The sequence below is a fragment of the Pavona decussata genome, unplaced genomic scaffold (genome assembly GCF_977016875.1).
Source record: "Pavona decussata unplaced genomic scaffold, jaPavDecu1.1 SCAFFOLD_303, whole genome shotgun sequence".
Classification (NCBI taxonomy): Eukaryota; Metazoa; Cnidaria; class Anthozoa; order Scleractinia; family Agariciidae; genus Pavona; species Pavona decussata.
Genome location: NW_028145699.1, coordinates 188,471 through 204,945, shown reverse-complemented (window position 1 = coordinate 204,945; position 16,475 = coordinate 188,471). Strand labels below are relative to the sequence as shown.

The window sequence follows — 16,475 nt, the reverse complement described above, 5'->3', positions numbered from 1 at the left end:
TAATAATAATAATAATTGCGTTCGACAAAGAACGCATTCCTAATCCAGGCGAAATCGAGATTTTTTGACTGCGTATTCATCGACACCAGTTTGGCCCCCCCGAAGAATATTATGCAGGGGCGAATGACGTCATTCCATCAACCATGTGCTTTGTTTCTAGCGGGAGTCCTCGCGGGAGTCGAGTTTCACGTATATCCTCGCGTGTTGGTGTGCTTCTTTCTTGAGTTCTATCTTCTGCTTGTTCTTCGAATTCTGGACTGTGCTTCCTTGCTGTGTGGACTGTTATCAGATAAGTTGCGTTGTTTACGTTTGAAGTTAGAGTTACTGGCATTTGGAAACTTGTGAAAGTATTGCGAAAGCTTATCGATGTTCAGTTCCTTCGTTTCAGCGGGAGTCGAGTTTCACGTTCGTGCATCGCATTTGGTGTGCTTCCTTTGGATGGTTTCGCTGTTTAAGTTAGAAAGAAGACTTGCGGATTAGATTTAGATTTATCAACGCCTTCACGAAGTGTGTACGACTGCGAAGACACAGGAATAAGTTCGGCACAGTGTTGTTTACCCGTTTCACTACAAGAAACCAACGCTACCTTGCGCTGACTAAATCAAGAGACAAGTTGCGTAGTTTGAGTTTCGGAGATGTGTAGCTCGGCAAATAATTTACCTACCGAGTTTTGTAAATCGGCAAATAGCCATAATTTGTGATCACCAAAGCAAAACGTTGAAGAGTTGTGTAGCTCGGCAAATGGCCATGATTTATTTCGAGAAAAGCAACATTCCTAATGCGAGCGAAACGAACAGGTGCAGTTGCAATGGCGGACACTTTATCGAGTCATTTGATTATAAGGGATTGCAACCACTCGGTGGTACCCAGTTTTGTCAGCGAAACGGCCACAGTTTGGTTCCGTTTTACGGGGAACAACTCTACGAGACAGCCAACTTCGTTTTGCGTTTTTAATATTGTTGGAGCGATGTGCAGACGTGTACGCTCGAGCTGGAAAGTGTTCGCTCTTCGAGCGTTTTCTCGGTTCTTTGCCGATTACAGCCGAAAATATTGTGCGTTTTTAATCAAGGGAATGCGCTTTTCGAAGATTTGATTCAAAAGATTAAAGCATAGTTATGTGCGGCGTACTGGTTTAGCGAGGTTAAATTCGATGGCGCGTGTTTCCATTCTCAGCTTGTGAAACAGCGGCCGAAAAAGTCGCAATATTTTAGTTTCGCTTCCTTCACTGTTAAAACTGAGTTTAGTGAACAAGTTATCCACCTGAGTTATCCTGTCATCTGTCAGTGGAAGACACGGTTACAATCTGGATCAGTTGATAGAAAATGAAGAAAACGGGAAATTGCCTTTTGAGCTGCTCTCAATAATATTTATGCAAATTTGTAACGCAACGCCGAAGATGTATCGCGGCGGCTTTCAATGTCTCCTCAAAGGCAATGGCATATGAACGGCCACGTTGAAGTTTCCCCGGTTCCTTGCCGAATTCTACCGTAAATGTTGTGCGTTTTTAGTAAGAAAATGCTTTTTTCGAAGTTTTCATTCAAAAGATTCAAGAACAATCAAATGATTATTATCTCGCGTAGCGTACGTACTGCTTGCGTAGCAAATATATTTTTATATTTTATTCTTTCATTTAGTATATTTAGCTATTTATTTAGTGATTTATTTTTGATTTCTTATATAATTATCTATCTTTTGGCTCCTTTTCCTCTATTAACGCAGATTAACGTGTAGCTCAACTCCCGCTAGAAACGAAGGAAATGAACATATCGATATGCTTTCGCAAGATTCCAAATGCCTGTAACTCTAAGTTCAAACGTAAACAACGCATCTTACCTGATAACAGTCCACACAGCAAGGAAGCACAGTCCAGAATTCGACAAGCAAGCACACCAAACGCGAAGAGAAGGTCAAGCTCGACAAACAAGCCACCAAATATATACTATATTATAAACACTGGGTTATAGATTGATAACATTTTTTGCGATTTTAATAAACATGTGAAAAATATCTGGCACAATTAATGTAATTTTCTTTTCCCGAATGGTCGAACGCATCTCGCTAATCTCTGATTAGTACTAGTAATAATAATAATGAAAATGATGATGATGATAAAATTATAATAACTTTTGTAAGTTTCAATATATTTAGCACTGCAGTGCTAATTGGCGACACTAAATAAATGAAAGAAATGAAGCAAGCTAAAACAAATCCCAACTGGTAGCGAAGCTTAAGCCTGGTTCACACCATTGACATAATGACATAAGCACATAAAGAAAACATCAGTTTTTTCTTTATGTCATTATGCTTATGTCATTATGTTATGCTGTTCAAATTTGGGTCATAAAACTCGGCATATCCCTAGTGTGAACCAGGCTTACCAGTTGGCTATTTACAAGGCATGGCCAAGAATTTGAAACATGGGACTATCATGAAACGAATCTGGCTAGTAGTTAGAAAGGGAACTTGAACTCAGGATCCCGTGACTCTAACCCAGTCCGCCCAGTTTTTGATCCACTCACCCGCTCCTTCGAGCACCGAGAGCCTGAAACGGGCTAACAAAATCTCTGCTTATGAACTTGTTGGCAACTGGTTTTGTGCTCTCCAAAAAAGCAAACTGAATTACGAAGTTTCAAAGGGGTTTAAAGGGGAAGTATCATGGTGTTTTTTGATATCTTTTGTTCAAAATGATGAGATAAGACCTTCAATTAGCTGTCAATTCTAGAATGATGAGAGGATCGAAAGAAATCAACTCAATTCTTGAAAGGAACAACTCGTGATCTGTTCTAACGCATTTTGGAAACAAAATGCGAGAACTTAAAAAACATTAGCCTATTAACATTTTTCAAGTTTCAATCCACAACAGGCCTACTCTGTCTCTGGCACTCTCTGTGTCTCTCTCACACTACTTTGTCTCTGTCTCTGGCACTGGGATGATAATTTATAGCAAAATTTGACAATTATTTCTTTGTTTCTGCTGACAGACAAACATTTTTGGGTTTGAAATGACAGCAAATTTGCAAATTTCGCGGGTCCTGTGTTAACTAAGTAAAAGATATCAATTCAGTTCAATTCAATCATGCAACTTTATTTAACTTCTTATGTCTATTTACTACAGGATAATGTAACAAACTAAACAACAATCGCTACTGAAGGGTAAATGAAAATTAAAGAAAAGCTGAACTTAAAAATTTGGAAAGAGATTTGGACTATATACAACTAGTGGATGTTAACAAAGTTCAGAAAATAATCGAAAAGATCACTATAATCCATTTAATTATGACTAAAAGTAAAATTTTAAGACTTCCTGTAGGTACAGTTAATTTTGATAACGGTTAAATTACTAGGTATAAATCAGAAAAGAAAAATGATGGCAGACCAAAAAAGGTTTTATAGCGTAAAAAACATCAAGCGGGAAAGTCAATTGAATAAAAAAGCGAACGGTTTGAAAAGACATGCAGATGAATTACTGTAGTCTTGAAATCCGGAGCTTGATCGATTACACTTATAATCTTAGTTTTACGAATTACTAAAATTACTCCAATAGTAAACAATACAAATGATAATAGTAATATTTGTTTTCCCTACAAAGTTCTACAAAAGCATTTCAATCGATAATGTTCATATCATCCTATCATGCTTGTAATAATTTTTGCTGACAACTGAAATTGCTAGTATGCCGTATGTTTGGCGTTATTAAAGTTGGTCCTAGCGAGATATTAATGGCGTTGCAATATTGGAACTGGTTGAAAATCAACATTGTGAATTAAGGCATTAATCAACTTTCCAGTTCTCGTGGCAGGGATTGTACATGTATAATATCTCCCCACTTAGAAGTAAAAAAATAATATGTAAGACTAAAGTAAACTGTATTACAGTTATTGGAACATAACAGACGCCAAAGCGTTTCGATGACCTAATATAGAAATTAAAAATAATCTGTAATTCGAGTAGTAAAAAGGAAACACAAAGATAGATTAAAGGTGAAAAATATAGACAAAATAGTCCTGTGATTACTAGAAACACAAAGATGTAAATTACTCCCAATACCACGCCACAAAATCAGATTAGAACAAAAACAATGCCGCAGGGGAAGACCCAAAGGCCGTTGATAAGTATCCTTCTCAGTCGCTTACATGGATTCCTGATCAACTTTACACATGGCTTCATAGCACATTTTACAGATTTATTAATCCCAGCACTATGACATTTTATTAATATACTGGCTAAATTGAGTTTTCCATTTTTCTAAGCAAAGCCATTCCTAATGAAATGGATGAATCGTCCCAAAGCAAAAAATCCTAAGGACTCAAGGACATAATCGCGACAAAAGGAAGGACAATTAACCATACCGTGACAAAGGGCAAAATCCAGGGCTTTTTTAGATTAAAAATAGTTTAAAATAAAGGTCCAAGGAGACGTGCGTTTTCATTGTTTGACGTTTCTTCCAAAAATTGACTTTTTAATGTTAAATTTAATCCTAATTTAATGTAGAAAAAAGAGGGAATTACACAGTACCAAAGAAAAGCCAGTTTGAAATTAAAGGCAAGTCTAAAATCCGATAATTCCTTGGTATATTTACCGCATTTACCCAAGAGAGTGGAGCAAGTAATTGGACTCGCGTCGTCCAAGTAAACTGGACTTGGATCAAGTGAATTGTACTCACTTTTGTCTGGAGGGACTTGTGAGCCATTTTCTTCTTGTTTCTCTTTCTCAATTTCCTCCTCCAGATCAAAAATACAGCTTGGCAGTGCAAGGGGCAAAGCAGGGCAGTAGAAAATCAGAACAATTGTCAGAACGTTGAGAGCAATTGTGAATGCCACAAGCCAACTATTTCTCTTTATCGGCTGTTCACAGCGAATCTTTTCAGGAACTTGATTATTTCGCTCGCAACATTGAAAAACAACGTTGCCATCAAAAAAGTCGTCGATACCTGTATCAACAAAAGCAACACAAACGACCTCTCCCTCGCGTTGCTATTCACCGCCAAAGTTGCCTTTTGTCACATTTTTTAGCAACGCTCTTCCGATCACCTCTTCTTGGCACGACGAGCGGTTCAAAGCAACTAGACATCCGCTGAGATAATCTTGCAACTGTATTGTTATACTTCTCACTTGGTAATTCAGAAGTCCCAGAGATAAAATATCGTAGTCATACGGCAGTGACAGCATAGGTTCGCTGATCGACTTGGCCCACACCCATCTCCAAGGTAGGAACTCGTCCTTTAACTCCAAAGGATGGTACGTGTCGTTGCCGATTTTCAAATTCAAGTAGATCATTCGGACACCTTTCTCGGAAGCCAGTAGTTGAAACCGCTCGGGTGCCACATCTTCTTTTACTGGAAGAACCTTGCAAAGTGCCTCGTTACACTGAGTCTGGTCGGCTGTACAATACGTCGCTATCAAGCAAAGAGCTGCGAGAAAAATAACCTTGAACGCCATGTTTAGAGTTCCGTGAATCCGGACTGTGTTATATGCCTTTCTCCAACTGGTACCAGCCACCGTAAGAGCTGAACACAGCTGTTAATATGATACGGTTAGGTCAAAGTTACTCACTTCATATACAAAGATGCTTTTTTCCATTGTTTATTGTTTTCTTATTCAACGGCACTGGCTATTTAGCATGATCATGATAACAAGGCCAAAGGCCATTTCTTAAACGCCAGTTTTAATTTTCTAGCTAGACATTACGAGACGAAAGTTCATGAACTCGAGTAGTATTCATCCGGAATATAATTATTCTAAACTTCCCCTTCAATTATTATTTTTTTTTTTTTCACTTACATCAGGGGCACCCACCGGAATATTTGGGTAAAATATCTGTTCGGATAGAAGGTCCCCTAAAAATTTCGACAGTTTTCGCCTAGCGTTCTTCGAGACTTTTCGAGGGTTTTTTTGAAAACCATCAAGTTTCCCTAGAATTTTCTGAAATGAGCTCACATGGGATGGTGTTTTCGTCCGCTAAAAATTTCGATCGTCGTTACTATTCTAAGAGCTGCGAAAATTTTCGGTGAGGAATTGAGGTATCATCAGGAATTTACATTATTTGTGTCTGTCAGAGGGTATAATTTTATCCCTTTACGTTTTTGGATGAATAGGTCATACGCCTATAATATTCGGATGGGCATTTTTATTCCCTTAGCTTTTTGCTTAATTTTCGTAGTCAAAGCTATAGCGTAAAACGTCCCCTAAAATTTTCTAAAGGAAACTATTGCTACTACGTGTCCTCGAACGTTCGACAAGACCCATTACGATAGCTGAAACTTTCGGATGAGACAAAGAAGCCCCCTCAAACTTTCGACTCGGCCAAAGCTCCCCCAAGATATCCGAACAGATAATTATTTTTTAGGGCAGGTCCAAATCAACTAAACAGGCTTCTAAAGCATATACAGAAATCCATTTTAGGCAGGAAGATTTGTTACATATTTTAATTTGGCGATGACCTAGGCCAAATTCAGTTTGTTTTGGTTTTGATCTCAACCAACCACAGCCCACGAAATTCCTTATTTAGTCTTGTCACCAATGGTTGATGAAAATCTGGCGGGATGGAGGAGGTAAGACAAGAATTTGTTGTTTTGTATTTCGTGTTAAGCAATATAATTTAGTGAGCTCTTACACTGGCCAAAATGAAGCAACTGTCTTGAAAGTGGAAGTAACTTTGAAAAGGCGCATTTTCTCGGTACAACTGTTTCTTTCTTTTTTTTGTTTTTTTTTAAAATACTCGAGCCTAACATCGAAATGGATGTGTTTTATACAGATTTGCTGACGGGTTTCCGCTCAACTGCAGTCACACACAAAAAACAAAGAGAAAAACACAGTCAGCTACTACGGCGACGGCTGTTTGGCTGAAATGTACCAAAATTTATGACCCACCTACAGGGCCTTAGTTTTTCTCACTTTTAAATCCTATTGTTTTGTGACGTTTTCTTTGCGTACATGAAGGGGAATTTTTTCATCCCCTAGCTGTCTCCGCTTGAACGCCATTCCCAAATGTTCTGTTACTTGATAGTTAGGTCACAGTGTATAAGTTAAACAGCTTGGAATAATCGCGAAGTAATACAAGTAGAACAAGCAACGCGAACTTATATTTTCAAGTTTCAATCCATACAGGCCTACTCTGTCTCTGGCCAGAGTCGACACTTTTATTGCACGTGGGATGATAATTTATAACCAACTTGACAATTATTTCTTCGTTTCTGCTGGCAGACAAACATTTTTGGGTTTTAAAATGACAGCAAATTGGAAAATTTCGTGGGTCATGTGTTAACTAAGTAAAGAGTTTCAATTCAATTCAATTCAATTCAATCAACTTTATTTAACTTATTTTGCCTACTTACAACAGGATATTATAATTATTAACTAAACAATAATCTCTACTGAAAGGTAAATGAAAATTAAAGAAAAGCTGAACTTAAAAATTCGGAAAGAGATTTGGACTATCAACTAGTTGTAAGGATGTTAACAAAGTTCAGAAACCAATTGAAAAGATCACTATAATCCATTTAATTATGACTTAAAGTAAAATTTTAAGACTTCCTGTAAATAAAGTTAATTTTGATAATGGTTGAATTACTAGGTATAAATCATAAAGCAGTGGAAAAATGAAAAGAAAAATGAAGTCAGAACAAAGAAGGTTTTATTTATAGCATAAAAACATCAAGCAGAAAAGTTTATTGAATAAAAAAGCGAAAATTTGAAAAGACAGATGAACTAGTCTTGAAATCCGGAGCTTGACCGATTACTTATAATCTTAGTTTTAAGAATTACTAAAATTACCCCAAAAGTAAACAGTACAAATGATAAGTAGTAATAATTATATTCGCTAAAAAAGGTCTACAAAAACAGTTCAATTAGTAATGTTCATATCATGCTATCATCCTAGTAATAGTTTTTACTGACAACTGAAATTGCTAGTATGTCGTATTTTCGGCGTTATTGAACTGGAACTTAAAGGGACTATGTCAGCAAGGGGACATCCGCAGTAGAGTCCATGCGTTGAAAGAACCACTTTGAAATCGTTGGCCCAACTTTTTCAAATACTGTCGGAGAGCTCAGGAAGCTAGAGCCTCGGTTGCAAGCTTGATCCAGTTCAATAACGGTCTTATTGTTGCATAGTTTATATACCATCTATACAGCTATATATGAAGTAGTGTGCACCACAGACGGATGAAAACACCAGTAAATAATATATTTACCAGCGGTTGATTCCGTCTGTGGCACTGGCTACAATCAGTATGAAACAGCGTTATAACATAACTAGGAAAATCCACGCAATCAAATTCATAAACGTAAGCGGTTTTCTTGCATAAGCGCGACAGAAAAATATCTTCGCCCGGGACGAAAATGGACAAAGAATTTAATATCAGCAAGCGCGAAAAACAAAATATCATACAAAAGAAGCTATAAACGCATTTTCATTTGATAGATTCCTTCGGAGATGCTCTTTTTTTTCGGACTTTTTTCCCACTGGCAATGTCGGGAGTATCAGGCAAAGTTGGTCCTAATCAGATTTTAATGGTGGTGCAATATTGCAACTGGTTGAAAATTAACATTGTGAAATGAGGATAATCGTCAACTTTCCAGTTCTCGAAGTGGAGAGTGTACCCCACCCCCTTCCCCTCCCAACTCTTGCTTTTGCTCTACTCAAGAATCGAATATACGTACGTAGGTAAGTTAGCCCGCGTCGCAAACAATCTATACAGTCCCTGATATAGTCCGTCTATATCGAGTTCTCTATAGGTTTTGAGTGACAAGTCCGGCTGCAACGCAGGCTAACGTTAGTACGAGTAAAATCTGCAAGACCAAACCGAAAAAAAAATTATGATAATTATGAAACAATATAAAATAATAGCAAATAAAGGAAGTGAAAGCTACACCATCTCATATTCAGTAAGTTCTATGTCTTGTCTATTTACAGGAACGGCGCTTGTGTCAGTGCCAGTTCCTTCCAGTCTGATATACTCTTTTACAGCAAGTTCAATTTCACCCATCATCTCCTCCTTCTTAGCACCACTAAATTTCTTTGCGGATCCTTTGGAAAACAACCCTTGGAATAATCCCGCTTACAAACACAGCAATTGTCGCGGCTACAGAGGGAATCATGTTATAACTGTTTCTCAACAATATTACCGAACACAATGTCAAGAATGAAAAGATAAAAATAAGAGTCATTTTTCCCAGCATGCAGCAAATTTCATGCCTTATAGGCAAAACTTTATGATTAGAATTTGATTTTTCACCGCAAACATGCCAGAAGAGACCCTCAGGAATCGTGTCTTGCCTACCACTCGACAAATCAACGCCTGTATCCCTTCCTAGGCGCCTTAGTTGTTTCCAATGATTTGATATCATTTTCTTCACCTCTTTGTACCTCTCTTGTAAGTTATCGTAACAAAGATACAAGTTTGTAGAAACTGCGACGAAGAATGTTACAAATGGGCTTACAATTTCTGCATTCAAAACCAATCCCATGATCACGAAACCGATCATTTTAACAATAAACCGACAAGATACAGATGCAATATAACTAGCAGTTAATAACTGTAGAAGTAAAAAAACAAATGGTAAGCCCAAAAATATAGCTAATGGAACAACAGAGACGAGAAATGTAAGTTTGAGTAGGCATCTGGCTTTGGCTTCTTTACCAAAATAATAGCGTTCCCATAACATGATAAAGAAAATAAGATACGATTGTAGTAATTTTTGGAACAAAAAGAAACAAAGACAGACCAAAGGTGAATAATATAGACAAAATACTCCTGTCATAACTAGAAACACAAATATGTAACTTACTCCCAATACCACGCCACAAAATATTAGAACAAAAACAACGCAGGGGAAGACCCAAAGGCCGTTGATAAGTATCCTTCTCAGTCGCTTACATGGATTCCTGATCAACTTTACAGATGGCTTCATAGAACATTTTACAGATTTATTAATCCCAGCACTATGATATTCTATTAATGTACTGGCTAAATTGAAAACTTTTACTTTGAGGTTTCCCATTTTTCTAAGCAAACTCATTCCCAATGAATCGTCCCAAAGCAAAAAATCCTTAGGACTCAAGGACATAATCGGGAAAAAAGGAAAGACAAGTAACCATACGAGGAACAAACCCCAAAACCAGGACAAACTAACAGTTGTAAATAAAGGTCCAAGGAGATGTGCTTTTCCACTGCTAGACGCATTCATTAAAAATTGATACGATTTTAATGTAAAATTTAATCCTAATTCAATGTAGAAAAAAGAGGGAATTGCACAGCACCAAAGAAAAGCCAGTTTGAAATTAAAGGCAAGTTTAAAATCCGATAATTCCTTGGTATATTTACCGCATTTACCCAAGAGAGTGGAACAAGTAATTGGACTCGCGTCGTCCAAGTAAAGTAGACTTTGGTCAAGTGAATTGTACTCACTTTCAGTGTCTGGAGGGACTTGTGAGCCATTTTCTTGTAGTTTCTCTTTCTCAATTTCCTCCTCCAGATCAAAAATACAGCTTGGCAGTGCAAGGGGCAAAGCAGGGCAGTAGAAAATCAGAACAATTGTCAGAACGTTGAGAACATATGTGAATGCCACAAGCCAACCATTTCTCTTTATTGTCTTTTTACAGGAAATGTTTGCAGGAACTTGATTATCTCGCTCGCAACATTGAAAAACGACGTTCCCATCAAAAAAGTATTCGATGCGTGTATTATTATTATCAACAACAGCAACACAAACGACCTCTCCCTTGCGTTGCAATTCATCGCCTTTTGTCACATTTTTTAGCAGCGCTCTTCCGATCACCTCCTCGAGCTCTCGGCCATCGTCTCGCTTCAAAAGAGAGAGACATCCGCTGGGATAATCTTGCAATTGTATTGTTATACTTCTCACTTGGTAATTCAGAAGTCCCAGAGATAAAATGTCGTAGTCATGCGGCAATGACAGCATAGGTTCGCTGATTGACTTGGCCCACACCCATCTCCAAGGTAAGAACTCGCCCTCTACATATAACTCCGAAAAAGGTGGCCAAGTTCCGACCGTCAAATTCAAGTAGATCATTCGGACACCTTCAGTCTCGGAAGCCAGATGTTTAAACTTGGATGCCACATCTCCTACTGGAAGAACCTTGCAAGGTGCCTCACTAAATTGAGTCTGTTCGCCTGCACAATGCATTGCTATCATGCAAAGAACTGTAAGAAAAAAAACCTTGAACGCCATTTTTAGGTTCCGTGCATCCGGACTGCGTTGTACCTTTCTCCAACTGGTACCAGCCACCGTAAGAGCTGAATACAGCTGTTAATATGATACAGTAAGGTCAAAGTAACTCACTTCATATACAAAGATGCTTTTTTCCACTGTTTATTGTTTTCTTATTCAACAGCACTGGCTATTTAGCATTATAATAAGGCCAAAGGCCATTTTTTAAACGCCAGCAGATAATTTTCTAGCTAGACATTACGAGACGAAAGTTCATGAGCTCGAGTGTATTCATCCGAAATATAATTACTGAATTAACTGGCAAAACCACTTCAATTATTTTATTTTCACTTAAACATCAGGGGCACCCACCGGATATTTCGGTAAAGTATCTTTTCGGATAGAAGATCCCCTAAAAATTTCGAAAGTTTCCGCCTAGGTATTTGTACAGGCCTGCAAATGACCCCGGCCCGCAAGCTATTTTGAAAACCATCAAGTTTCTCTAGAATTTTCGGAAATGATGTACTCACGTTTTATAACTCACATAATTTTGGGATGGTGCTTTTGTCCGCTAAAAATTTTCGTCCGTCGTAACTATTCTAACTATTCTGCGAAAATTTTCGGTGAGGAATTGAGGTATCATCAGGAATTTACATTATTTAAGTCTGTCAGAGTGTATAATTTCCCCTAACGTTTTGGATGAATAGGTTATGCGCCTATATATATTCGGATGAGCACCGGCTAAGACGTTCGCATAAATTTTCGTAGTCACAGGTATAGCGAAAAAAGTCCCTAAAATTTTCTAAAGGAAACCATGGCTACTACGTGTCCTCGAACTTTGGATCTGACCCATCAGGATAGCTAAAACGTTCGTATGAGACAAAGAGGCCCCCTCAAACTTTCGACACGGGCAAAGTTCCCCCAAGATATCCGAACAGATAGTTATTTTTTAGGGCAGCTCTAAATTAACCAAACAGGCTTCTAAAGCATATACAGAAATCCATTTTAGGCAGGAAGATTTGTTACATATTTTAATTTGGCGATGACCTAGGCCAAATTTACTTTGTTTTGGTTTTAAGCTCAACCAATCACAGCACACGAAATTCCTTATTTAGTCTTGTCACCAATGGTTGATGAAAATCTGGCGGGATGGAGGAGATAAGACCAGAATTTGTTGTTTTTGTATTTCGTGTTAAAAAAAATAATTTAGCGAGCTCTTGTACTGGCCAAAATGAAGCAACTGTCTTGAATAAGGAAGTAACTTTGAAAAGGCGCATTTTCTCGGTTCCTTTTTTTTTTTTTTTTTGTTAAAATACTCGAGCCTAACATCGAAATGCCGGATGTGCTTTATACAGATTTGCTAACGGGGCAGTCACACACAAAAAACAAAGAGAAAAACGCAGTCTACTACTACGGCGACGGCTGTTTGGCTGAAATGTACCAAAATTTATGACCCACGTACAGGGCCTTAGTTTTTCTCATCATGTTTCAAATCCTATTGTCTTGTGACGTTTTCTTTGGGTACATGAAGGGGAATTTTTTCATCCCCTAGCTGTCTCCGCTTGAATGCCATTCCCAAATGTTCTTTTAATGGATAATTAGGTCACATTGTACAAATTAAACGGCTTGGAATAATCGCGAAGTAGCAACCTCGTTCCCAGGGACTCTCCACTTCACGTCCCACGTCTCTCCTCTCTCGCTCCCTGGGACGTGAAGAGGAGAGACCCTGGGAACGAGGTTGGCGAAGTAGTACAAGTAGAACAAGTAATGCGAACTTATATTTTCAAGTTTCAATCCATACAGGCCTACTCTGTCTCATGGCCGAGTCGACACTTTATTGCACTAGGATGATAATTTATAACCAACTTGACAATTATTTCTTTGTTTCTGCTGGCAGACAAACATTTTTGGGTTTTGAAATGACAGCAAAATGGCAAATTTCGTGGGTCCTGTGTTATCTAGGTAAAGGGTATCAATTCAATTCAATTCAATTCAATTTAATCGACTTTATTTAACTTAATTTGCCTACTTACAACAGGATATTATAATTATTAACTAAACAAATCTCTACTGAAGGGTAAATAAAAATTAAAGAAAAGCTGAACTTAAAAATTCGGAAAGAGATTTGGACTATATCCAACTAGTTGTAAGTGATGTTAACAAAGTTCAGAAAATAATCGAAAAAATCACTATAATCCATTTAATTATGTTTTCAAGTAAAATTTTAAGACTTCCTGTAAGTACAGTTAATTTTGATAATGGTTGAATTACTAGGTATTAATCAGAAAGCACTAGATAAATGAATAGAAAAATGAAGTTAGAACAAAAAAGGTTTTATTTATAGCATAAAAAAATCAAGCAGAAAAGTTTATTGAATAAAAAAGCGAAAGTTTGAAAAGACAGATGAACTGGTCTTGAAATCCGGAGCTTGATCGATTACTTATAATCTTAGTTTTACGAATTACTAAAATTACTCCAAAAGTAAAGAATACAAATCATAAAAGTAATAATTATTTTCGCTACAAAATTCTAAAAAAGCATTTCAATCAATAATGTTCATATCATCCTATCATCATAGTAATAATTTTTTACTGACAACTGAAATTTCTAGTATGTCGTATTTTCGGCGTTATTGAACTGGAACTTAAAGGGACTATGTAAGCAGGGGGACATGCGCAGTATAGTCCATGCGTTGATAGAACCACTTTAAAATCGTTGGCCCAACTTTTTCAAATACCGTCTGAGAGCTCAGGAAGCTAGAGCCTCTGTTGCAAGCTAGATCCAGTTCAATAACGGTCTATTGTTGCATTTTTTATATACCATCTTTACCGCTATATATGAAATAGAGTGCGCCACAGACGGATTAAAACACCAGTAAATAACATATTTACCGGCGGTTGATTCCGTCTGTGGCACAGGCGACAATCAGTATGAAACAGCGTTATAACATAGCTAGGAAAATCCACGCAATCAAATTCATAAACGTCAGTGGTTTTCTTGCATAAGTGCGACAGAAGAACATCTTCGGCCGCCGGGACGAAAATGGACAAAGAATTTTAATATCAGCTAGCGCGAAAAACAAAATATCTTACAATGAAGCTATAAAGGCATTTTTCATTTTATAGATCCCTTCGCAGATGCTTTTTTTTTTTTACTTTTTTCCTACTGGCAATCTCGGGAGTATCAGGCAAAGTTGGTCCTAATTAGATTTTAATGGCGGTGCAATATTGGAACTGGTTAAAAATTAACATTGTGAAATGGGGCATTTGTCAACTGTCTAGTTCTCGTAGTGGGGATTGTACCCCCACCCCTCTCCCCTCTCGACTCTTGCTCTGGCTCTGCTCAAGAATCGAACATACGCACGTACGCACGTTAGCCCGCGTCGCAGACAAGTCCGGCTGCAACGCAGGCTAACGTAAGTACGAGTAAAATCTGCAAGACCAAACCGAAAAAAAAGTATTATAATAATCAAACTATATAAAATAATAGCAAATAAAAGGAAGTGACAGCTACACCGTCTCATATTTAGTAAGTTCAATGTCGTGACTATTTACATGAACGGCGCTTGTGTCGGTGCCAGTTCCTTCCAGTCTGACATACTCTTTTACAGCAAGTTCAATTTCACCCATCATCTCCTCCTTCTCAGTAGCACCACTAAATTTCTTTTCGGATCCTTTGAAAAACAACCTTGGAATAATCCCACTTACATACACAGCAATCGTCGAGGCTAAAGAGGGAATGCTATAACTGTTTCTCAAAACTATTACCGAACACAATGTCAAGAATGAAAAGATCAAAATAAGAGTCATTTTTCCCAGCATGCAGCAAATTTCATACATTATAGGCAAAACTTTATGATTAGACTTTGAGTTTTCACCGCAAACATGCCAGAAGAGAGCCTCAGGAATCGTGTCTTGTCTACCACTCGACAAATCAACGCCTGTATCCCTTTCTGGGCGCCTAAGTTGTTTCCAATGATTTGATATCATTTCCTTCACCTCCTTGTACCTCTCTTGTAAGTTAGAGTAACAAAGATACAAGTTTGTGGAAACTGTGAGGAAGAATGTTACTAATGGGCTTGCAATTCTTGGATTCAAAACCACTCCCATGATCACGAAACCGATCATTTTAACAATAAACCGACAAGATACAGATGCTATAAAACTAGCAAATAATAACTCTAGAAATAAAATAACATACGGTAAGCCAAAAAATACAGTTATTGGAACAACAGAGACGAGAAATATAAGTTTGACTAGGCATTTGGCTTTGGCTTCTTTACCAAAATAATAGCGTTTCCATAACATGATAAAGGAAATAAGATATGATTGTAGTAATTTTTGGAATAAAAAGAAACAAAGATAGACCAAAGGTGAATAATATAGACAAAATACTCCTGTCATTACTAGAAACACAAAGATGTAACTTACTCCCAATACCACACCACAAAATATTAGAACAAAAACAACGCAGGGGAAGACCCAAAGGCCGTTGATAAGTATCCTTCTCAGTCGCTTACATGGATTCCCGATCAACTTTACACATGGCTTCATAGAACATTTTACAGATTTATTGATCCCAGCAATATGATATTCTATTAATGTGCTGGCTAAATTGAAAACTTTTACTTTGAGGTTTCCCATTTTTCTAAGCAAACACATTCCCAATGAATCGTCCCAAAGCAAAAAATCCTTAGGGCTCAAGGATATAATCGAGACAAAAGGAAGCATTAACCATGCGAGGAAGAAGAACAAAATCCATTCCCACAGGCTTAAGTCAAAAATAGTAACAGTTGTAAATAAACGTCAAAGTAGACGTGCGTTTTTACTGTTTATCATTCCTTCCAAAAATTGCATTTTTAGCGTTAAGTTTAATCCTAATTTAATGTAGAAAAAAGAGGGAATAACACAGTACCAAAGAAAGGCCAGTTTTAAATTAAAGGCAAGTCTAAAATCCGATAATTCCTTGATATATTTACCGCATTTACCCAAGAGAGTGGAACAAGTAATTGGACTCGCGTTGTCCAAGTAAAGTAGACTTTGGTCAAGTGAATTGTACTCACTTTCAGTGTCTGGACGGACTGGTGAGCCATTTTCTTGTAGTTTCTCTTTCTCAATTTCCTCCTCCAGATCAAAAATACAGCTTGGCAGTGCAAGGGGCAAAGCAGGGCAGTAGAAAATCAGAACAATTGTCAGAACGTTGAGAACATATGTGAATGTCACAAGCCAACTATTTCTCTTTATTGTCTTTTCACACCTAATCTTTTTTTTAGGAACTTGATCGCAACATTGAAAAACGACGTTG

At 37.6% G+C, this 16,475-nt stretch overlaps 1 protein-coding gene, 1 long non-coding RNA gene and 1 pseudogene across 2 annotated transcripts; 1 reads left to right on the top strand and 2 right to left on the bottom strand.

The window, feature by feature from the left end:
- Nucleotides 1-3,818: 3,818 nt before the first annotated feature.
- LOC146454263 (uncharacterized) lies at nucleotides 3,819-5,537 on the bottom strand (annotated as a pseudogene).
- A 1,756-nt stretch (nucleotides 5,538-7,293) lies between these two features.
- On the top strand, nucleotides 7,294-14,470 carry LOC146454261 (uncharacterized). Its single transcript, XR_014859295.1, has 3 exons — nucleotides 7,294-7,514; nucleotides 7,545-7,982; nucleotides 13,871-14,470. It is a non-coding gene; the product is annotated as an uncharacterized LOC146454261 (long non-coding RNA).
- LOC146454262 (uncharacterized) lies at nucleotides 8,867-11,192 on the bottom strand. The gene is made up of 3 exons (XM_085095668.1): nucleotides 11,013-11,192; nucleotides 10,112-10,967; nucleotides 8,867-9,027 (listed from the first exon to the last, which is right to left on the bottom strand). The coding sequence occupies exons 1-3, from the start codon at nucleotides 11,190-11,192 to the stop codon at nucleotides 8,867-8,869; spliced, it is 1,197 nt and encodes a 398-aa protein (XP_084951794.1).
- Nucleotides 14,471-16,475: the final 2,005 nt, after the last annotated feature.